The 23,569-nt window shown below is 42.0% G+C and overlaps 1 protein-coding gene across 1 annotated transcript in view; it reads left to right on the top strand.

The window, feature by feature from the left end:
- EOGT (EGF domain-specific O-linked N-acetylglucosamine (GlcNAc) transferase) overlaps nt 1-23,569 on the top strand; it is a 38,047-nt gene that overhangs the window by 6,697 nt on the left and 7,781 nt on the right. The window contains exons 6-13 of the mRNA XM_011970921.1: nt 1,440-1,534; nt 2,179-2,283; nt 5,763-5,869; nt 9,398-9,501; nt 18,501-18,593; nt 18,953-19,024; nt 19,152-19,238; nt 20,011-20,079. Of these exons, the coding sequence (XP_011826311.1) occupies nt 1,440-1,534; nt 2,179-2,283; nt 5,763-5,869; nt 9,398-9,501; nt 18,501-18,593; nt 18,953-19,024; nt 19,152-19,238; nt 20,011-20,079 (732 nt within the window). The remainder of the gene's footprint in view (nt 1-1,439; nt 1,535-2,178; nt 2,284-5,762; nt 5,870-9,397; nt 9,502-18,500; nt 18,594-18,952; nt 19,025-19,151; nt 19,239-20,010; nt 20,080-23,569) is intronic.

Genomic DNA, 23,569 nt, shown 5'->3' with positions numbered 1-23,569 from the left:
TCTGCCTTAAAGCCATGCCCATTATGTAGTATATGGTAAGGAAGAAATGAGGTTCTGCAGATAAAAATGCTCAGTGCAGCAGGGCCTGATTCCCAGCAAAGGGCTCAGCATTATTTTTTAAAGGTTGATGAAGTTGTAAGCACTTACGATTAAGGTACACTATTCTTTAATTCAATGATCCTGAACCCTGAGTCTCTGACATCTTAGGGGTCTCCAATCTCCAATCTCCAACCACACTGGGGACCTAAAAAATTTTTTAATTTACTCACATTCAAAAACTGATTATATGCTTTGTAGAGCTATTGGGGGGTGTCACGTCATAGAGCTTTGAGCATTCTAGCAAGGAGAATGAGGCCTGAGGATGTGAGGCATGCCATTAAACTGCACGGCTGCAGGGTATCTTTAACAGAGTTCTGTTCTGTCTTGCACACTTGGCTCAAGTCTAGCTGTTCACGTGGAAAAGGCAAGAGAAGAATGACAACCCCTATCTTGCACGCCTCTTTCAAGATGGCTTGTAGAATGTTCTTTTGGCTAAGATTTACCTTGATTTGCTTTGTGCTAGCAGAGTATGATCCTTGTCTTAGTTGTTTGGGCTGTTATAACAAAATACCATAGACTGGGTGGCTTCAAAACAATATCATCACATTGGGGGTTAGAATTTCAACATATGAATTTGGCAGAGACACAAACATTCAGTCCATTGCAATCTTTTACCAACTACAGACTCCAAAACGCCATGCAGGTCAAGATTAAGGCTTTGTGTTCATTGGGAGTTATGGGAAAAACAATTAAAATGACATTTAAATCGATAAATAAAACCCAGAGCAGATAAAAGTTTTTGAAGCTCTCAGCACAACCCAGATTGGTTGAAATAGAATCAGACTCTGGTAGCTGACTCTTCAATTCCTTTCTTCAATTATTTAGAAAATATTGCCCTGATGTTGCTGTTGAGATAGAGGCTCCCACAAGCTTTACGGTTTGCAGAAAGTACCTCTTATTAAAACTGGCAAACTTCCCTCCCCGCTTTTAATGTCTCTTACGTGTGCATTTTTCCTTGTTTCTTTTGGCTTGCTTTTGAAAGCTGCTTTTTCACATAGCTGTGGGGGTAGTAGTACTGTTTCTGGGTGCTTTCTTTTCTTTTAAAGGGGACTGAACTGAGCCACCTCTATAGCTCTTGGTTTTAAAATTTGAAGTGACAGATTGTTTGGGAGTTCTCCATAGTACCTTAAAAGTGGGAAACTGGCAAAAGTGTGCTTGGCCAGGGTCAGCTGGGAAGGAGAAAATATCCTTCAGCAGATGCAGTCTTTGGAGAGCTTTCCTTGTCACGTCGTGTGGTTCGAACGTGAGGGTATCCATGCTGTCAACATGTCCAGCAAGTCTGGGTGAGTCTTTGCTGTGTTAATACTTACGGTTACTTTTTTCTTTTGCACAACCTTCAGAGTGACTCAAGTCTGATGTGTTCCCGTTATCTTCAGTACTGCAGAGCAACGAATCTCTACCTTGATTTAAGAAACATCAAGAGAAATCATGACAGGTACTTAAGTGGTTAATGTTAACATCTAATATAAATTGTGAAATATTTTCAGATCCAGGGATTTTTTTTTTTTTTTTTTTTGAGACAGGGTCTTGCTCTGTTGCCCAGGCTGAAGTGCAGCGGTGTAATCATGGCTCACTGCAGCTGTGACCTCCCAAACCCAAGTGATCCTCCCACTTGAGCCTCTCAAGTAGCTGGGACTAGAGAAGTGCACCACCAAGCTTGGCTAGTTTTTTAATTTTTGAAGAGATGGGGTCTCCCAGCATCGCCCAGGCTGGTCTAAAACTCCTGAGCTCAGGTGATCCCCCCACCTCAGCCTCCCAAAGTGCTGGGATTATAGGTGTGAGCCACCAGGCCTGGCTGAAGGGATATTTCTTGAATTTGTTTTTGATGATATGGCAGAGGGGTTGGGGAATGGATGGGGGATGGATGACTCAGATCGCATCGCAAAGTTGGATTGTAGATACATTAGGTCCTGATATGATTCTGTTACTTTTATATACACTTGAAATTTTCTATTATAAATAGTTGAATTCTTTTAAAAAATTGAGTTTGGAAGTTGGTAACCCTCTTTAGTTACAACCCACGTGCTTGGGTCGTGAAGAAATTTTCTGAACTCTCCTTAATGTTTTGTTATACACCAGATTTAAGGAGGACTTTTTCCAGAGTGGTGAAATTGGAGGGCACTGTCAACTTGACATCCGTACATTGATGTCTGAAGGTCAGCGCAAAAGCCCTTTGCAGTCATGGTAAGGTATTTTTAACATATCTGTTTCAGAAATATTTGCCGTTATTTTTGGCACTTGAAGATATTAATGGGGACTCTCAAATGGAAAACGTTACTTCATTTGTACATAATTTGGCATGAGCTTCTGGGAAGTGACAGAAACCGAGTGAATCCCTCAACTGCATCTGAATTAAATATGTGTTTATAATAGTAGATATAGTACTTACTGTTTGCTAATGAAAGAAAAAAATCAGCTCAAAAATCCATTTTTATTAACTCACAATTGCTGAGTCTTATTCACTTACAAAGTCACATAGGTTACTTACATAATGTTAATTTTTAAGGTCAAACGTCCATGCCAAGGCCAGGAATGGTGGCTCATGCCTATAATTGCAGCACTTTGGGAGGCCAAGGTAGAAGTATTCCTTGAGCCCAGGAGTTCAAGGCCAGCCTGGGCAACATGATGAGACCTCATCTCTAAAAAATAAAAATGTCTTTTGGGGAACACATTTAAAAAACAATACACATATATTAAAATATGTAACAAGCATACAGAAAAAGGTACAGTTTGGATTGTGAAAAAGTGAACCCACCCATGTAACTTTTACCCAGGTCCAAAAATAGAACATCGTGCGCACCTCAGGCTCCCTTCCAGGCTCTACCCCCAACCCCCTCTCCAAAGGTAAATGCTATTCTGACTGTTAACATCATTGGCCAGCTTTTTGAATTTAAAAAATTTTTATTTTAAAATAATTTTAGACTCATAGAAGTTTAAAAATAGTATGTATTAGTCCGTTCTCAAGCTACTATAAGGATATACTCAAGACTGAGTAATTTTTAAAGGAAAGAGGTTTAATGGACTGACAGTTCCACATGGCTGGGGAGGCCTCATAGTCATGGTAGAAGGCAAAGGAGGAACAAAGGCATGTCTTAAATGGCAGCAGGCAAGAGAGTGTGTGCAGAGGGAAATGCCGTTTATAAAACCATCAGATCTTGAGAACAGCACAGGAAAAACCCACCCCCATGACTCAGTTATCTCCCACTGGGTCCCTCCCATGATGGGAACTACAATTCAAGATGAGATTTGGGTGGAGACACAGCCAAACCATATCATAGTACAAGCAGAACTTGTACATTGTCTAATTCCCTGAGCTTCCTCTAATGATAATATCTCATATAACCGTGGCACAATGATCACAACAATGAAATTGACATTGGTACAGTAGTATTAACTTGTGCAGGTTTCACCAGCAATTACCTGCACTCATTAAAATTTTATCATGTGTGTAGGTGCGGGTGTGTAGGTAGGGAGCGGTAGAGGAAGGGGGAGGGGGAGGTGGGGGTGGGGACCACCATAATCAGGATGCAGAATCGTTCCATCATCCCAAAGAAACTCTCCTGCTACTCCTGTATAGTCACATAGGTTACTTACATAATGTTAATTTTCAAGGTCAAACGTCCATGCCAAGGCCAGGAATGGCAGCTCATGCCTATAATTGCAGCACTTTGGGAGGCCAAGGCAGGAGTATTACTTGAGGCCAGGAGTTCAAGACCAGCCTGGGCAACAGGATGAGAACTCATCTCTAAAAAATAAAAAATAAAAAATAATTAGCTGGGTGAGGTGGCACGCCACTATAATCCTAGCTACTTGGGAGGCTGAGCTGGGAGGTTTGCTTGAGCTCAGGAGGTTGAGGCTGCAGTGAGCTATGATTGTATCACTGCACTCCAGCCTGGGTGATGGACCAAGACCCTGTCTCAAAAAAAAAAAAAAAAAACCATGCTGAGCAAACTTTTTTTTTTTTTTTTTCCCCTTAAGGAGACCTCACTGCTTGGCTGCAGATCATTCAGAATAATAATCTACCACACATTTATCTGGCATTTTGCAGTCTGCAATGCAGTCTCTCAAGTCACTTAGCAGACTTTTACAAGAGGTAGTTTCTATAATCAAGTGGGCTTTTTGATTCCTGGTACTTTTTGATATTTGATTCCACATGGTAGTTGCACAGGGCTTAATTGTATTAGTTACTTATTGCTGTGTGACAGGTTATTCCAAAGTGTACCCTAGGGTATATTTGTATTTATTACCTATTGTGTATAACAAATCACTCTAAAATTTAGCAGCTTAAAATACAGACATTTATTATCTCACAATACTTCTGAGGGTCAGGGTTTGGGAGCAGCTTGGCTGAGTTGGCCAGGGCTGTAGCCATCTCTAGACTCAACCTGGGCCTGGGGAATCTGCTGCTAAACTCACTTAGGTTGTTGTTGTAAGCCTTGTCTCCTCTTGGCCAGGGACTTCAGTGTTGATCATATGGGCCTCTCCCTACTGCTGCTCACAGCGTGGCTCCTGGCTTTCCCAGGAGCACATGGTCTGAGGGAGTACATGCTCTGAGATGGAAGCCACAGTACTTGTATAACTGAATCCCAGAAGTGTCCTACCATCAGGTCTGCTGTATTCTGCCTGTTAGGAGTGAGTCACTAAGTCCAGCCCACTCTTAAAGGGAGGGAATTAACTTCTTCCTCTTGAAGGGAGAGGTATTAAAGAGTTTGTAGACCTATGTTTGAAACCACCACACTTTGTTGGCATTGTGTTTTAAAAGGATCTATTTGATATTTGTTTTACATGAGGTATGATCTTAAGGAAGAGGTACAGACGATCCATGCTTGGGATTGTCTTCTTTTGTTTGGAAGAAATTTGTGCTGTGTGGCTTCCAAAGATGTTTTCCAAGAGATAAACTTCCTTTCTTCTGGGACGCTTAGCTGTCTCTGCTGTCTTTCTGAGGCACTGGGTGATTCTTGGAATGCTGTCTCTCAGAATCCAAGAAGTCTGTCAAGGTTCCTCTGGCTCATTGTTCTTTTTGAGCCTCGTTGGGAAATCTTTTGAGTCTTCTCCTTCTACTGGTAGGTTATTTAGACAACCCAATATATAAATATCTTCTTTGTGTGGTAAGTTCCCAGTCTAACTATCTTGCACATAAGACTGAATTTTAAAATAATTTTTGTTCCTTGTCATTTTTTTTTTTTTTGAGATGGAGTCTTGCTCTCTTGCCCAGGCTGGAGTGCAGTGGCGCAGTCTCGGCTCACTACAAGCTCCGCTTCCCGTGTTCAAGCGATTCTCCTGCTTCAGCCTCCTGAGTAGCTGGGACTACAGGCTCTCACCACTATGCCCAGCTAATTTTTGTATTTTTAGTAGAGATGGGGTTTCACCATGTTGGCCAGGATGGTCTTGATCTCCTGACCTCGTGATTGGACTGCCTCTGCCTTCCAAAGTGCTGGGATTACAGGCGTGAGCCACTGCACCTGGCGTGTTCTTTGTCTTAACATTAAAATTGATATCAACCTATATAAATGTCAGTAAGTTTTAGAAGTTACAGGTGTCCATAGGAGTGTCTCTACCAACTAGAGGTAAAATCTGCCTAATGAACAGATCCTAAGTTACAATGTTGTAATAGGAAGTTTGGGAGAATCAGTTTAAAGTCATATCCCAATTCATAATTTCAGGTTTGCTGAGCTACAAAGCTATACTCAGCTCAACTTCACACCTATAGAAGATGCTAAATGTGACATTGTCATTGAAAAACCAACATATTTCATGAAATTAGATGCAGGTGAGAAGTTAATTTGTCTGTTATTTGTGTATTTGTTAATGAGACATTATTCCTTTTTTTGGATGCAGTAATTCTCTATGAATTTTTTGGAGGCAGTATGACAAACAGTAGATTTGTTTTTTTGCTTTCTTCTCTGAAGTAGTAGTTGAACTAGTTTGAACTTCCCATTATTTTACACGTTTGGCATTTTAGAAGAAACCTTCACATTTGTATCAAAGGACTTAACCAAAATCAAAGAATGAGAGATGAAGGCATATTTATGCTTTTGTGACTAAATTTACCTCATCTCATTTCTCTAATCACTTGATTTAGATGGTCTTTCATTAAAAGATGTTTAAAATCAAAAGCCGGACTGGGCGCGGTGGCTCACGCCTGTAATCCCAGCACTTTGGGAGGCACAGGCAGGCAGATCATGAGGTCAGGATATCAAGACCATCCTGGCCAACATGGTGAAACCCCATCTCTACTAAAAAAATACAAAAAATTAGCTGGGTGTGGTGGTGGGCGCCTGTAGTCCCAGCCACTCAGGAGGTTGAAGCAGGGGAAACACTTGAACCCAGGAGGTGGAGGTTGCAGTAAGCCAAGATCGCGCCACTGCACTCCAGCCTGGCGACAGAGCAAGACTCCATCTTAAAAATAAAAAATAAATTTAAAAAAATATTAAAAGCCATGTGTATAGTATGGGTGGGAAAGAAGTGTCCATGACCTGTGCTAGCAAACCTTCTATGTAATTTCCATGACTAAAGTGAACTTAAAATTCTTCTGGAAGTTACCAGTGTAATTTATTCTTGAAATAAGATTAAAATTATTTTATCATTTATACTTATAGCCTCTTTCTCAGCTTGCAAGTAGAGCTTTAACTTTGTGAACTAGTTACACTGGAGAGGAGAAACACAGATTGTACTATATTGTCTCTCTCATTATGAGAGACAGGGATTACTGTGCTAGATCATATCAAAATTCATGAGAGGTTGGGTTTACAGTGAAATATAGAGAGCCTCTGTCACACATATTTCAGAATTACTATAATTTATTGATCATAGTTTTAATGTGCTCTGCCTTCTGAAGTCATAATTCTTATATTACAAAGTATTAAATTCAGAAATCAGACAAGTTTAGATTTTTGAACTAAGAGCAAGTAAAAATGCTATGTTCCAGGTTTTGACTCGTTTTTAAAATATGAAGATTAAAAAGGGGCAAAGAAAACACTGAACTGCCTGTAAAAGTGGCAAATATGTGTGAGCTATTAAATTTATGCAGATACTTATACAATAAAGTATATAAAGTGAGAATAATAGGCTAGAGTAGACATGTCCCATTTCTTTCCTATATTCATAACTCTACTTTTTTTCTTCTAAATTATGCTGTCTTCCAATTTTGCTTTTCTTTCTTTAGAGACAGAGTCTTGCTCTATTGCCCAGGCTGGAGTACAGTGGCATGATCACAGCTCACTGCAGCCTCAACCTCCTGGGCTCAAGTGATCCTCCCACCTTGGCCTCCCAAGTAGCTGGGACCACAGCCATGCACCACCATGCCTGGCTAATTTTTAAAATATTTTTTTAGAGACGGGATCTCACTAGGTTGCTCAGGCTGGTCTTGAACTCCTAGGCTTAAGTGATTCTCCTGCCTTGGCCTCCCAAAGTTCTGGGATTACAGGTGTGAGTAACTGTGCCTGGTTCAGTTTTCCTTTTCATGTTAACTTGTACCTTAGGAAAATGAGAATTCTACAGATCAAGACTCATTAGGGGGCACATTCCTCAAGGATGGAGCTTATGTTTTCTTCTCTGTTTATAAATTCTTGCAGCCCCAAGCACTGATTGGTGCCTGCTGCATTCCTCAGTAACTGTTAGGAACTCACTAAACGTTATGTGAAAGAGCTTGTGTGTGCTCTATGGCTAACTTGGGAAAAGAGGATGGATTCTGATAGAACTTTATTTTTCTTGTTAATTTGAAAATACATTCTTTGCCAGGTTTTTTTCTGGATGAAAAAATTAGCCCTTCCAAACAATCATCTAAGATAACCAGGCTGAAAAAAACAGAGTATTTTTATACTATTATTTCTGGCACACAATGTTATTATTCACTGTGGGAATGAAGTCAGAATATTTTATGATTTCTGCTTTTGAGACTCCCTGTTTTTTTTTTACTTAACATTTTCCCACCTTTAAAATGCATGCTCTAAGTGTCAGTTCTTGGCATTTCATCCCATTTAGATTTGTACATTTCCAGGATGAATATTGGGTCCTGCATACCTAAGTGGAGAGGGTGCACGTTCTGTTTCTTTTTAATGAGTGGAATGTGAACTTACAAATAGTGGCACCCACAGCCCTCTCCACTCTATCTGACCTAGTGGGATCCAGCTAGTCTTCATTCAGTTCTTCCTATGTGCCTGGCACTGGGATGGGTACTTTAAGATGTATTATCTTTGGGTTTCTCATAATAAAGCTGGCACTTAGGTAACTATTTCCCATTTCTATAGAGAAGCTAAAGCTTAGGGACTTGATGAACTCATCTAAGAATGTTGCACATGCATGGCTGTGCTGGAATTCAGCTTCTTACTCCAGAATGCCTTCTCTTTCAATCAGAACACAAGACATTCACCTCTTTTATATGATAGTTGGTTAATGGTTTTCCCGGAATGATATATATAATAATTAAATAGGGAAAAAAGAGACAGGAATGAAAATTACCAAAATATTAGTTGCCATCATTGCCAATACTTCCATGATGAACAGATGTTGCTTAATTGCTTTTTTTTTTCTTTTTCTTTCTTTTTTTTTTTTTTTTTGAGATGCGGTCTCACTCTGTCGCTCAGGCTGGAGTACAGTGGTGTGATCTTGGTTCACTGCAACCTCCGCCTCCCAGGTTCAAGCAAATTCTCTTGCCTCAGCCTCCTTAGTGGCTGGGATTACAGGCAGGCACCACCACGCCTGCCTAATTTTTGTATTTTTAGTAGAGACGAGATTTCACCATGTTGGCCAGGCTGTTCTTGAACTCCTGACCTCAAGTGATTGACCTGCCTCAGCCTCCCAAAGTGCTGTGATTACAAGTGTGAGCCACTGCGCCTGGCCCCTTAATTGACTTTAAAAAATAAACGATCAAGCTAGGCATGGTGGCACATGCCACCATAGCATGACCCTACCCCTGATAAAAATAAATAAATAAAGTCAGAAGAAAGAATGAGTTGTCTTCCTGGCCCTGTAGTTCAACTCGGTTTTGAGTTAAATAGACCTACCTTGTTTTTTTCTGGAAACTTAATGATCACTTGTTACTTGGAATATATGGGGAAATGCATTCCTGATTTTAAATAACCAATTTTAGAGTGACTTTTGAAACCCAATCAGGCTGTAAATTGAGGACTACCTATGTATCTAGATCATTTCATGTTTGGAAAAACAAAGCAGTTATTTTTCCCCCATTTATTTCAACTAAAATTCTCTTAAACCGTAAATAGATGGGATAGAATAAAACTTGCTTGATCATGTACTCTTTGGTGTTAATTAATGTAGTTTCATTTTCCAACACTAGGTGTTAACATGTATCACCACTTCTGTGATTTCGTCAATCTTTATCTTACTCAGCACGTTAATAACTCATTCAGTACTGACGTGTACATCGTGATGTGGGACACTGTAAGTATGAATGTGCTCTCTGCTTCGGTACTGTCTTTCCCTTGTATCAGTGTGTGACTCTGATGTTGTGAAACAGAATTTTCAGACACATACTTTTCAGTATACACTCCCGCGCATATGTGGATGGATGCGAATGTATCTGTACATATATGTGTTGACATGTGCATATACATATAGGCAGATAGGTACATATGTGTGTACCTTCGGTCTTTGAATTTTAGAATGAGGCAGTGGGGAAGGTTTCTTTCCCTTTCTGGATGGCTGGAGCTCCCAAGGCCAGAGATTTAGTGACTTTGGCTCAGTCTTCCTCTGGGACACACATATGAAAGACTGCCTTTCAGCTGGGTGTGATGGCTCACACCTGTAATCACAGCACCTTGGGAGGCCGAGGCAGGTGGATCACTTGGGGCCAGGAGTTTGAGACTAGCCTGGCCAATATGGTGAAATCTTGTTTCTACTGAAAATATAAAAATTAGCCAGATGTGGTGGCACACACATGTCGTCCCAACTACTCAGGAGGCTGTGGTCGGAGAATCACTTGAACCTTGGAGGTGGAGGTTGCATTGAGCCAAGATCATGCCACTGCACTGCAACCTGCGTGACAGAGCAAGACTCTGTCTCAAAAAAAAAAAAAAAAAAGGCTGTCGTTCACTCAACCTGTATAACCTATGTTGGAAGTGCTTGCCTCTGTTTACTGTTTGACCTTTTGCATTTACTGTCTGCCTTTGCTTAATAGCAGCTTCCCCATTACTATGTCCTTTGTGCTGAATTATACTGTGAGTTTCAGCTCACTGTATAGGGCAGTTCTTAGGCATGCACATAAATACATGCATTGAGTGACACCTGCTATTTATTTGTTTTTAGTGCAATCTTTTTTCCTTCTCTCTCTTTGCCTGCCTTTTCCCTGCTTCTTCCCATATCTGGCCCCTCCACCTGCTAAGGAAACCCCAAGATGTGCCCCAGAATCTTCAGCTCTGAAATGAGATAGTGAGATAATGACACTTACCTAGGTGTCACTTTGAGAATGAACCAAATAGTGAATGAACAGTCGCAATGCCTGGTACACAGTACTTGTGCTCTGAATGTTAACTGTGACAATTACAATAAGGAGAATAAATGGTTTGTAGTGTACATGAGAGAGGTTGCCTATACTGGGAAGTTGGAACACCTACCAAGGGGTCATATAAGGTTCCACTCAACATTCTGACTCACGACATTCATATGCTCGGCTCTTGATGTGAGTCTATTCAGGATGACATTGCAGGGGAACCACAGCTTGCTGGCAGGGCATCCTCAGGTGTTTCTTCCAGAGGGAGTGCTAGCAGTTCACACAGCACAGCTCAGGTGCAAGGAGACAAGATTCGCCTGGGGCAGGCACAGGCGATGCCTTGGCTTAAGAGCCTCATATCCTGTAGAGCCCAACATCTCCTGACACAACTGCATTGGCAAAGTCCCCAGGATCCCTGAAAGAGACATGCCTGGTTTCAGGAGTCAGTGTACTCAGGAAAGCTGGAACATGGCTTTCCCAGTCCAGATGCAATTTACCCATCAAGCATCTGTCTGTTTAGATCAGCAGCAATGCTGCCTAGGCGCACGGTTGACACAAGCCATCGCCATTTCCAGAGAGCTGAGTTAGCTAGTTAACAGGAGGTCAAATTCTCATGCAGAAGGAGAGAGAGTTTTGCTGACCCTTTTTTCACTGATAAGAGGCTTGTAGTAGAGCTGTGTAAAAAGGTTTTCAGGAAAACTGCTCCCTAGACTTTGAGTTAGATTTTGAAGTCTGATGAGACTATAATTCTTGGTATGTTAATACTTTCTTTTATTTTCCATCTATATACATTTACGTTTCCCTTTTGTATTTCAGTTTTGCTGCCACCACAGTTTCATTTCTTGGAAATATTTTGTGAGCAAAGGGAACAACAGTCCCTTTCTTTTCTTCTTTTTGTATCAGTGAAGTCAGGCCACACTCAGCAGCCATTACAAGCCCTAAATTATTAACTCATGGTTGTTTTGCCCTTTTTAAACAAAATTATTTTTAAATTTTGTAATTAACATAAATTATGTTACTTCATTTCCTGCTCATGACCCCCCATGGACTTGAGTTTTCATTAGCTTATTTTACAGACAAGAGGCCGAGGCCTGAGCGGCAGGTGAGTGTTGTAAGATAATGCAGTCAGTGAGGGCAGAACCAAGGTTTCCATCCAGGCAGCCTGACCCCAGACCTGTGCTTGGACACCACAGCGCTGTGTCGTCTTCTTAAAGTCCTCTGAAGAGGACTGTACCTAAGTTGCCAAACTAAGTTGACAGAAATTTATCAGATGCCTTCCAGAAGCTTCCTTGTACCTGTTGCATGCTTTTCCACATCTTCCTCAAATGGACTGTTACAGTGAGCCAGCTTCTACAACCCTCCCCTTCTCTGTGGCTACTGGAGTAGGATGCACGGCCACCATGAAGACTCCAGGTTATTCAGTCTGCTGAGCATGAGACATGAGGGCAGTCTGACCTCCGCTCTGGCACAGATAGGCAGGATGGGGGTAGCCCAGTAGGGTGGCTGCTCGGTGTTACCCCCCCTCCTTTACCACTCCCTGTGCATCCATTTTAAACCTGCATTCTTGGTCAAAGAAGTCTTTGCCATTTACTAAGCCAGGTTCTCAGGACAGGCAGCTCTGCCAGATTGCTCCAGAAATCAGGCCCACAGAAGATGGTAGGTTGGATGGGGATGGCACTAAGTAAGGGTTTGTGTGGCTGCTGTTTCCCTTTTGTTGGTAAGGCCTTAAATTAAGCAGCACTATGACCTGCAGGCTGACTATGACATGAATCCTTCACAGTGGATAGTGTTGCCAGAGTCCTGATGGTTTTGGACGAGCAGTTTGCCCAGGGAAGAGCAGGGAGGTAGCTGTTACTGCAGTTCACATCTTGGTGATATTTTCCAAACTGTCCCCACAAGGAAGCCTATGGGGCCTTCCCTCTCCTCCTTGAAAAGCTCTGCAGTTTACTTCCTTCAGCATGTGGCATCCTCAGTGGGATGGGCAAGGCCACCAACCTGCAAACATGCATAAAGGGACCCATCTTCAGTTGCCTCTCTGGGCACAGCAGGGTTGCTCTTATCAAGTAGAATGAATAAAAGGAGAAATTACTGTAGGCTTTCCACATTTGCTTGTGCTGAGAAGTAGTATAGCTTTATGATTACTTTTTTTTGTTTTTGAGACAGAGTCTTGCCTTGTTACCCAGGTTGAAGTGCAGTGTTGCAATCTTGGCTCACTGCAAACTTCGCCTCCCAGGTTCAAGTGATTCTCCTGCCTCAGCCTCCCTAGTAGCTGGGATTACAGTGTGTGCCACCACGCCTGGCTAATTTTTATATTTTCAGTAGAGATAGGGTTTCACTATGTTGACCAGGCTGGTTTTGAACTCCTGACCGTAGGTGATCTGCCTGCCTCGGCCTCCCAAAGGGCTGGGATTACAGATGTGAGCCACCATGTCCAGCCGTGATTACTTTTTTAATTATGAAAGTAATACCTGTTTATAATGAGTTCAAACAACACAGAAGTATGCAAAGTTTTTTAAGAAGTCTCCTTCTTCCTCTCCAATTCCCTGTTCCCCCAAGGGTAACTGCAGTTGTATGTGAGTCCCTTGCAGGACTCTGTTTATTTTAATAAGTGCAAATATGTCACCCAGGCTAAAGTCCAGGAATATGATCCTAGCTCACTGCAGCCTTGCTCTCCTGGGCTCAGGTGATCTTCCTGCCTCAGACTCCCAAGTAGCTAGGACTATACGTGCATGCCACCATCCCTGGCTGTTCTTTTCCATAAATATGTTATATATGTGTTATGACAATTTATATATTGTCATAACATATATACATGGGTGTGTGTATATATAATACTGTCTTCTGATTTGACATCTGGCTAATTTTTGAATTTATTTTCTGTAGAGATAAGATCTTGTTATGGTACCCAGATTGGTCCTTGATATAGTTTGGCTGTGTCCCCACCAAATCTCAGCTTGAATTTTATCTCCTAGAATTCCCACATGTTGTGGGAGGGACCCGGGGGAGGTAATTGAATCATGAGGGCTGGTCTTTCTGGTGCTATTCCTGTGATAGTGAATAAGTCTCATGAGATCTGATGGGTTTATCAGGGTTTTCCGCTTTTGCTTCTTCCTCATTTTCCCTTGCCGCCACCATGTAAGAAGTGCCTTTTACCTCCCACCATGATTCTGAGGCCTCCCCAGCCATGTGGAACTGTAAGTCCAATTAAACCTCTTTTTCTTCCCAGTCTTGGGTATATCTTTATCAGCAGACTGAAAACGGACAAATGCGGTAAACTGGTACCAGTAGAGTGGGGTGTTGCTGAAAAGATACCCGAAAATGTGGAGGTGACTTTGGAACTGGGTAACAGGCAGCAATTGGAACAGTTTGAAGGGCCCAGAAGAAGACGGGAAAATGTGGGAAAGTTTGCAACATCCTGGAGACTTGTTGAATAGCTTTGTCCAAAATGCTGATAGTGAAATGGACAATAAAATCCAGGCTGAGTTGGTCTCAGATGGAGATGAGGAACCTGTTGGGAACTGGAGCAAAGGTGACTCTTGTTACGTTTTAGCAAAGAGAGTGGTGGTATTTTGCGCCTGCCCTAGAGATTTGTGGAACTTTAAACTTGAGAGAGATGATTTAGGGTATTTGGCAGAAGAAATTTCTAAGCAGACAACTATTCAAAAGGTGATTTGGGTGCTGTTAAAGACACTCAGTTTCAAAAGGGAAACGGAGCATAAAAGTTCAGAAAATTTGCAGCCTGACTGTGCAATAGAAAATAAAAACCTGTTTTCTGGGGAGAATTTCAAGTCGCCTGCAGAAATTTGCATAAATAGCAAGGAGCCTAATGTTAATTCCCAAGACCATGGGGAAAATGTCTTCAAGCCACGTCAGAAACCTTCATGGCAGCTGCTCCCATCACAGGCCTGGAGGCCTAGGAGGAAAAAGTGGTTTCATGGGCTGGGCCTAGGGTCCCCATGCTGTGTGCAGCCTAGAGACTTGGTGCCCTGTGTCCTAGCCGCTCCAGCCATGACTGAAAGGGGCCAATGTACAGCTTGGGCTGTGGCTTCAGAGGGTGGAAGCCCCAAGCTTTGGCAGCTTTCATGTGGTGTTGAGCCTGTGGTGCACAGAAGTCAAGAATTGAGGTTTGGGAACCTCCACCTAGATTTCAGAAGATGTATGGAAATACCTAGATGCCCAGGCAGAAGTTTGCTGCAGGGGTGGGGCCCTCATGGAGAACCTCTGCTAAGGCAGTGTGGAAGGGAAATGTGGGGTTGGAGCCTCCACACAGAGTCCTTAGTGGGGTGCTGCCTAGTGGAGCTGTGAGAAGAGGGCCACCATTCTCCAGACCCCAGAATGGTAGATCCACTGACAGCTTGAACTGTGCACCCGGAAAAGCTGCAGATACTCAACGCCAGCCCGTGAAAGCAGCTGGAATAGAGGCTATACCCTGCAAAACCACAGGGGCAGAGCTGCCCAAGACTGTGGGAACCCACCTCATGTTTCAGCATAACCTGGATGTGAGAGCTGGAGTCAAAGGAGATCATTTTGGAGTTTTAAAGTTTGACTGCCATGCTGGATTTCGGACTTGCATGAGCCCTGTAACCCTTTTGTTTTGGCCAATTTCTCCCATTTGGAACGGCTATGTTTACCCAATATCTATACCCTCATCATATCTAGGAAGTAACTAGCCTTCTTTTGGTTTTACAGACTCATAGGTAGAAGGGACTTGCCTTGTCTCAGATGAGACCTTGGACTCTGGACTTTTGGGTTAATGCTGAAATGAGTTAAGACTTTGGGGGACTGTTGGGAAGGCATGGTTTGTTTTGAAATGTAAGGACATGAGATTTAGAGGGGCCTGGGGCAGAATGATATGGTTTGGCTATGTCCCCACCAAATCTCAACTTGAATTGTATCTCCCAGAATTCCCACATGTTATGGGAGGGACCCGGGGGGAGGTAATTGAATCATGAGGGCTAGTCTTTCCCATGCTATTCTCGTGATAGTGAATAAGTCTCATGAGATCTGATGGGTTTATCAGGGTTTTCCGCTTTTGCTTCTTCCTCATTTTCTCTTGCCGCTGCCATGTAAGAAGTGTCTTTCACCTCCCGCCATGGTTCTGAGGCCTCCCCAGCCATGTGGAACTGTAAGTCCAATTAAACTTTTTTTCTTCCCAGTCTCAGGTATGTCTTTATCAGCAGCGTGAAAACTGACTAATACAGTCTTGAACTCCTGGCCTCAAGTGATCCTCCCACCTCAGCCTCCCAAAGCACTGGGATTACAGCCATGAGTCACCATGCCTGGCCAATATGTTTATATTCTTGTGGAAAATACACTCTCTGTCTCATATTGCCACCTTAGTATTATCTCTGGAATGTCTCTTTAAGTCAATACCTTTAGGGCTATCCTTGCTTTAGGTGTTATGTGGTATTCTGTTTAATGGATGTTTTGGAAGTTGGATGCATGCATCAGTGCATGTATTCATTTCCCACTCCACCGCCCCCCCATCACATTTGGTTTTGTTTCCAGTTCTTTGATATTTACTGAAATGTTACTGTAAACACATACATCCTTTCAATATACCTATATCTTCACATCCTCATCCTAGCATTTCTGTAGGACAGATTCCTGTAAGTGGAATTTCTAAGTCATAGATTATGTGCATGTTTAAATTTGAGACACACTAAAGGAAATTTTGTGTCATCTTGAAGACTATCCAAATATTCTTCAACATGAGTGTAGGAAGAAGCCCCTCCTTCCCTCATGGTAGATAATTTGGACTTGGGAAACATGGAAAAGAAGCTTCTGGAAGTGGTTCTTATTAAATAATGTATGACTTCCCTGAGGAAGGATCGGTCAGGATTATAGTATTTTATTATTAAAATTTCCTTTCAAACGTATCTTATTTTATCTGGAGTATTTTATCTCAGGAAACCATCCAGAATCACTTCTTTTAATTGCCCTTTATTTATTATTGAGCCAGAACAGGGACATTTCATTTTAGATGGTGTTGAGAAGGGCCTTTATTAGAATGGCATTGGAGGAACATGGAAAGAAGCCTTTTTTTTTTTTTTTTTTAAATTTTCACGTCTAACAGATCTCAGTAACTTTGAAATAACTGCAGTATGTGCAACATACAATTTTCAAAATCTGAGAAAATGCTATAAAGATAAAAAGACATGAACATAATGTATAACTATAGAGCTTGAATGTAATGCTACAATGCATATTTCTGATTTCTGTTGGCTGAATTTTTCAATCTAAGTGAAACCATTTAAAAATTAATTGATCTTCTTCTTAGCTAATGGAGCTCGTAATTAACTACTTTTCAAAAGAGAAATGAGGCTGGGTGTGGTTTCTTTAATTCTAGCACTTTAGGAGGCCGAGGTGGGCAGATCACTTGAGCTCAGGAGTTTGAGACCAGCCTGGCCAATATGGTGAAACCCTGTCTCTATCAAAAAATACAAAAATTAGCTGGATGTGGTGGCGTGCGCCTGTAATCCCAGCTACTCGGGAGACTGGGGCAGGAGAATTGCTTGAACTTGGGAGGCAGAGGTTGCAGTGAGCCCAGATCATGACATCGCACTCTAGCCTGGGCGACAGGGTGAGACTCCATCTCAAAACAAAAACAAAGCAAAACAAAAAACCAAAAAACCATGTAATTATACTAGAAAGAACTAATTCCCACTGAGAGGCAACTGTCAGATGGAGCTGGCAGCAAAGGCTAGGTTGAATCCCAGCTCTATAACTCAGCTGCTTTGCAGTGTAGGCAAATGACTTAAAATTGTGTCTCAGTTTCCTCATCTGCAAAATAGGGAAAATGATATTATCTACTCATTAGGCTTGTGGGTGGCTTAATGTATATTAATAATGTCAAGTGCCCAAAACAGTGCCTGGAACACAGGAAGTGTGTAGGATGCTATTATTATTATATAAAGTTGTTATTGACACCATTAATATTAATCGGAAATTACCACTTTTTATTCACTAGTCAATGGGTGGGGGAATATTTCATAGAATTACATATATTATATATATATTTTTAATTTTATTAGAGACAAGGTCTTGCTCTGTTGCCCAAGCTGGAGTATATGGCATGATCATAGCTCACTGCAGCCTTAAACTTCAAGGCTCAAGTGATCCTCCCACCTTTGCCTCCCAAAGTGCTGGAATTACAGGCATGAGCCACTGTGACCAGCCTTTATTTTTAATGTTAAAACTTTCTTTTTTTCTTTTTTTGAGACTGAGTTTCATTCTTGTTGCTCAGGCTGGAGTGCAATGGCATGATCTCGGCTCACTGCAACCCCTGCCTCCCGGGTTCAAGTGATTCTTCTGTCTCAGCCTCCCGAGTAGCTGGGATTACAGGCACATGCCACCAAGCCCAGCTAATTTTTGTAGTTTTAGTCGAGACAGGGTTTCATCATATTGGTCAGGCTGGTCTTGAACTCCTGACCTCAGGTGATCTGCCTGCCTCAGCCTCCCAAAGTGCTGGGATTACAGCTGTGAGCCACTGCACCCAGCCAATGTTAAAACTTTGAACCCATTTTCTTGCTCTGAAATTTTTTTCTAAAGTATTTTTCATTCACCCTGATGGTTTTTGCACACTGAGCATAACAGAGTGTGTACAAACGGTGGCATATGTGTGTGTGGTGTGCATCTGTAATTTGGATAAGATGTTCACAGGAAAAAACCCTGAACTACAACTTGAAAGACGTGAGAATAAAAGAAGTTTAGGTAGAAAAATGAAACACTGTTAATGGCTAAGAGTATAATTGTGATAGTTATTTCTGATGATATTTGATGAAATTAGGCATTTGCTCTGGCCCAAGATGAAGATCCATTTTGCTCATACGGATTTTGTGTAGGATTGTTAGTTTTTAACACAAGCAAATTCAGGTATTTTGTTGCATCTTTGAAAATTCATGTTGTATCCTTTCATTGCCCTAAAACCTTGTTTTGTTTCTACTTTCAGAGTTCTTACGGATATGGTGACCTATTCTCCGACACATGGAATGCATTTACTGATTATGACATTATACATTTGAAAACTTATGATTCCAAAAGGGTACTGGAAATTTTCCTGAAATGTTTGTGAATATCTCTTGAGTGCAGATGACTCACTCATAAAATAAACATTTATTATGAGTTCCTATTAGCCATTACCACTGATTTCTGAATTCTGAATTTCTTTTATTATAATTAGAATCCTCAGTGTTGTTAATCATGCAGCCTTTGAAAACTTTTTTCTATAATCTTTCCAAAAATATGAATTCTATTCTCTTTGAATGAAATAGCGTGCTATTCAAACAATCTTAATGCAAAATGGAGATTAATTGAAATCAGTTTTTCAAAATTATACATGCTATTTTGGTGTGAAGGGTGCAAATTACATCCTCTTATCTTTTAATGTATCTTTGTTCTTAGGTATGTTTTAAAGAAGCTGTTTTTTCATTACTCCCCCGCATGAGGTATGGGCTGTTCTATAATACTCCTCTGGTAAGCATGCTGTCTACCATTAGCATTCATATTTACAGACATTATAACATTTATACATAACTTGACAGTATTTTAAATTATAATACAGAAGTATTCATTGTAATATCAACCAGTGTTTTTATTTTAGATATCTGGCTGTCAAAATACTGGACTATTCAGGGCATTTTCCCAGCATGTGCTACACAGACTAAACATCACACAAGAAGGACCCAAGGTAATGGATTCTGAGATGGGCTTGAGTTTTCTTCCCTAATAAAAGTTGATACCACCTTTTCAGAAACAGAAATAATCAGGAGACCATGTTTTCGTGTTAACATTTTCTGGGGAGGCCAAGGCAGGTGGATCACTTGAGTCCAGGATTTCAAGACCAGCCTGGCCAACATGGCGAAACCCCATCTCTGCAAAAAATACAAAAATTAGCTGGACGTGGTGGCACGTGCCTGTAGTCCCAGCTTCTCAGGAGACTGGGGCACGAGAATTGCTTGAACCCAGGAGGCAGAGGCTGCAGGGAGCCAAGACCATGCCACTGCACTTCTGCCTGGGTGACAGAGCAAGATGCTGTCCCAAAACAAAACCCAAAAACATTTTCTGACCTGGAGTCATCGGAAACCAGATGTCAAAAACCTGTAAAAGAGAAACTAAGGGATATTGCAAGAATGTGCTTCCTCGTGCCCTCCTTTCCCCCTTCATTGGCTATATCTCCCTCACCTCCGCAAATATTCATTTAACTTACACAACCCCTGCCAAAAAATTCACCCACCCAACCAAACACATAATGTAATGAACTGGTTTTTGCCTTCGGTGGTTGAAGTGGACACGTTTTTATTCCCTGAGAGTGGTGAAGGAATCAGGCTGAAAAAGAATAGTTCTATTAATGTATCCTGGTTGAGTTTCATCTCTTGGTGAAAATCACATTTTAGGTTCAGATGTTCATTCATCTACCCAGGCATATACAGTGTTATTTTACTATTTCATTTTGATTACAGGATGGAAAAATTCGAGTCACCATTCTTGCACGGAGCACAGAATACCGGAAAATCTTAAACCAAAATGAGGTTAGTTTTTGGTATGCGTTTTTAATGCCTTCATATTGAATTTATAAAGGAAATTGTGCTTTTTTTTTGCATTACAATTAAAAGCTTTGGTTTAGGCCGGGCGCGGTGGCTCAAGCCTGTAATCCCAGCACTTTAGGAGGCTGAGACGGGCGGATCACGAGGTCAGGAGATCGAGAGCATCCTGGCTAACCCGGTGAAACCCCGTCTCTACTAAAAAAATACAAAAAAAAAAACTAGCCGGGCAAGGTGGCGGGCCCTGTAGTCCCAGGTACTCCGGAGGCTGAGGCAGGAGAATGGCATGAACCCGGGAGGCGGAGCTTGCAGTGAGCTGAGATCCAGCCACTGCACTCCAGCCTGGGCGACAGAGCAAGACTCCGTCTCAAAAAAAAAAAAAAAAAAAAGAAAAGCTTTGGTTTAAAACTATTAGTTTTGAGAAAAGTTTGATGGCCTATACCCAGTTTATTTATTGGATTTGAATTTCTAGTGAGATTCACCAAACCAACCATGGACAAACTAGCTTTGCCTTATAGTAAATGTTCATCTGCATCAACTCAGCCTGGAGAAAGCTGTCTGAATCTTGCCTTGACTGCAGTAGAGGGCATCCAGACAAACAAGTAGCAAAAAGGCAAGACTTTCTTTTGCATAGTTGATGCAAAAGATGGTTGAGGCCATTAATCCTGTGGTATCAGCAGCAGATTCAGTTGGAAGAATCTCTATTCTGTTACATGACCATGTCTTAGAAACTGCATTTTCGGCATCCTGACTCATTTCAGTAGCACCAACTCATAAATTATATTTAACCTCAATGAGATCACCATGCAGGTCTACTACCTACAACATCATGGCCTGAAGGTAGCCTCTCAGTAGTAAGAATTTATTCTACAATAGTTAATTGAGCACCTGCTATGTGTCAGGCCATGTTCTAGGTCCTGGAGATAGAGTAGAGCAAAGATGGGGAAGGTGCCTGACCTCATGCAACTTACACTCCAGAGGTGAGAGACAGATAAGAAGTAAGTTAAAAAGTCAGTAAGTACGGTGATGTCAGGCAGTGATAAGTGCTTCGAAGGATATGAACCAGGCTGATGTCATAGAGACTGGGAATGTGGATGGAGGGGGTTGGTACTCACATGAGGGCATCAAAGAGACACTGCTTAGACTGAGACCTAATCAGAGAAGGATCTAGCAAGGGAAAGAGCCTCCCAGGCAGAGGCAAATGTATTCTAGTGGACTGAGCTTTCAGTATTCTAGAAACAGAGAGAATACCAATATGACTGTAACATCTTGAGAGAGGTGGGGCAATATCCAAGAAGTTAGGCATGGGGCAGGGAGGTCACAGATCATATCAGCCTTCTAGACATTGGTGGGAGAGGGATTTTATTCCAGTGTAGGGGAAAGCCACTGTGAAGTTTTAAAGCAAGGCATTGTTGGTAGAATAATGTCTCTTCCTCCTCCTCCCGAAAGATGTCCACATCCAAATCCCTGGAACTTGCCAACAGGTTAGGTTACATGGCATAGGGAAAGTAAGGTTGCAGATGGGATTAAGGTCCCCAACCAACTGTCCTAAAAGTAAGGAGATTTTCCTGGATTATCCACGTGAGCCCAGTATAATCACAAGTGGGCCTTAAAATCCATCTGCCAGAGAACTTTTGCCTCTGCCTGGACAGCTCTTTTCTTCACTGGCTTCTTCTCACTGATCAGATCTCAGTTCATCATTTCCTTAAAAGTGGGAGAGGGAGGCAGGAAACAGAGTCAGAGAAGGAGATATAAGGGAAATGGGGCCAGAGAGATGCCATGTTGCTGGCTTCGAAGATGAAGGGGGCAGGCCTTGAGTCATGGAGTGTGCAGGGCTTCTAGAAGCTGGAAAAGGCAAGGCAGTGGGTTCTTCCCTGGAGCTTGCAGGAGGAACACAGCCCTGCTGATACCCTGATGTTAGCCCAGTGAGACCCATGTCAGGCTCCAGTCCTGCAGAACTGTAAGGGGATACATTGTGTTGTGTTGAGCTGCTAGATTTGTGGCAGTTTGTTACAGCAGCAAATAGAAAACAAATACAGAGGGAGAGACATGAATTGACATTTATTTTTAAGTCATTCTGCCTGCAAGAGTGAGAGCAAGGAGACTGATCAGAAGCTGTTATTGTGGCCCAGGGGAGAGCGTTTAGCCAAAGTGATGACAGTAGAGATGACATGGTAGATGGATTCAAGATATATTTTGGAGATAGGACCTATGATACTTACTTTTGGAATGCAGAAGTACATTCACACTAGAGAAGGCCAGGAAAAGTATCAAGGATCAAGTGTGATTTGAGGCTTTTAACTTGAGCAGGTAAGTGGGAACAAACTGGACAATACTTACTAAGAGGGAAGTTGGGGGAGGGGGGTCATATTTTGATGGGTAAAATATTTTACACAGACTAATTTGGCTGCCTAACAAGCTGATCAGAATTATGTAATTAACGTCTCTTCCTGAGACCCATATGGATTACAGAGGACATGAACATATGGCATAATGAGGTGTTAATTGTAAGCTCTGTGGATGGAAGAAATGAGCAGTGTGTGTGTGGAGGGTGTGTGTGTTTGTATGTGTGTGTTTAAAGACCTAGAGATAACGTATCAAATAGTGCAATGTTGGGTATACAAATGGGAAACCTGAGTAGCCAACAGATCAACAGTATATATTGGTATGGACCATACATATTGAGTGCAATTGGGGGTCACGCATATTATTGTGTGCTCCTTTTGTACATTGTGCCCCCCAACCCTCCCAGCAAACCCATGAGGTAGGTATTGTATTATTATCCTCTATCCTAGACAAGGACACTGAGACTCAGAGGTTAAAAAACATGCCTGAGGTCACCCAGCTGGTGATTAGAGTAACGGGGACATGAGTCAAGGTAGTCGGGGACTGAAACTGCTTTCCTAGCCAGAGTGTGCTACTACTGAAACAGCAAATAGATTTCAGAGGAGGCAGAATCTACCTCTGGCCCCAGTCCATCAGGAAGGGGCAGGCTGAGGAACAGCATCAGGCTGCTGCAGAGAAATCCAGTAGAAAGGTATAGTGCTATTCACAATAGCAGAGACTTGGAACCAACCCAAATGTCCATCAGTGACAGACTGGATTAAGAAAATGTGGCGCATATACACCCTGGAATACTATGCAACCATAAAAAAGGATGAGTTCATGTCCTTTGTAGGGACATGGATGCAGCTAGAAACCATCATTCTCAGCAAACTATCTCAAGAACAGAAAACCAAACACTGCATGCTCACAGTCAGAGGTGGGAATTGAACAATGAGAACGCTTGGACACAGGGTGGGGAACATCACACACCGGGGCCTGTTGTGGGGAGGTGGAAAAGCGGAGGGATAGCATTAGGAGATATACCTAATGTAAATGACTAGTTAATGGGTGCAGCACACCAACATGGCACATGTATACATATGTAAAAAACCTGCATGTTGTGCACATGTACCCTAGAACTGAAAAGTATAAT

The sequence above is a fragment of the Mandrillus leucophaeus genome, unplaced genomic scaffold, assembly GCF_000951045.1.
Source record: "Mandrillus leucophaeus isolate KB7577 unplaced genomic scaffold, Mleu.le_1.0 Scaffold121, whole genome shotgun sequence".
Lineage (NCBI taxonomy): Eukaryota > Metazoa > Chordata > Mammalia > Primates > Cercopithecidae > Mandrillus > Mandrillus leucophaeus.
The sequence above is the reverse complement of the archived record's forward strand: the minus strand, read 5'-3'. Positions and strand labels throughout refer to the sequence as shown.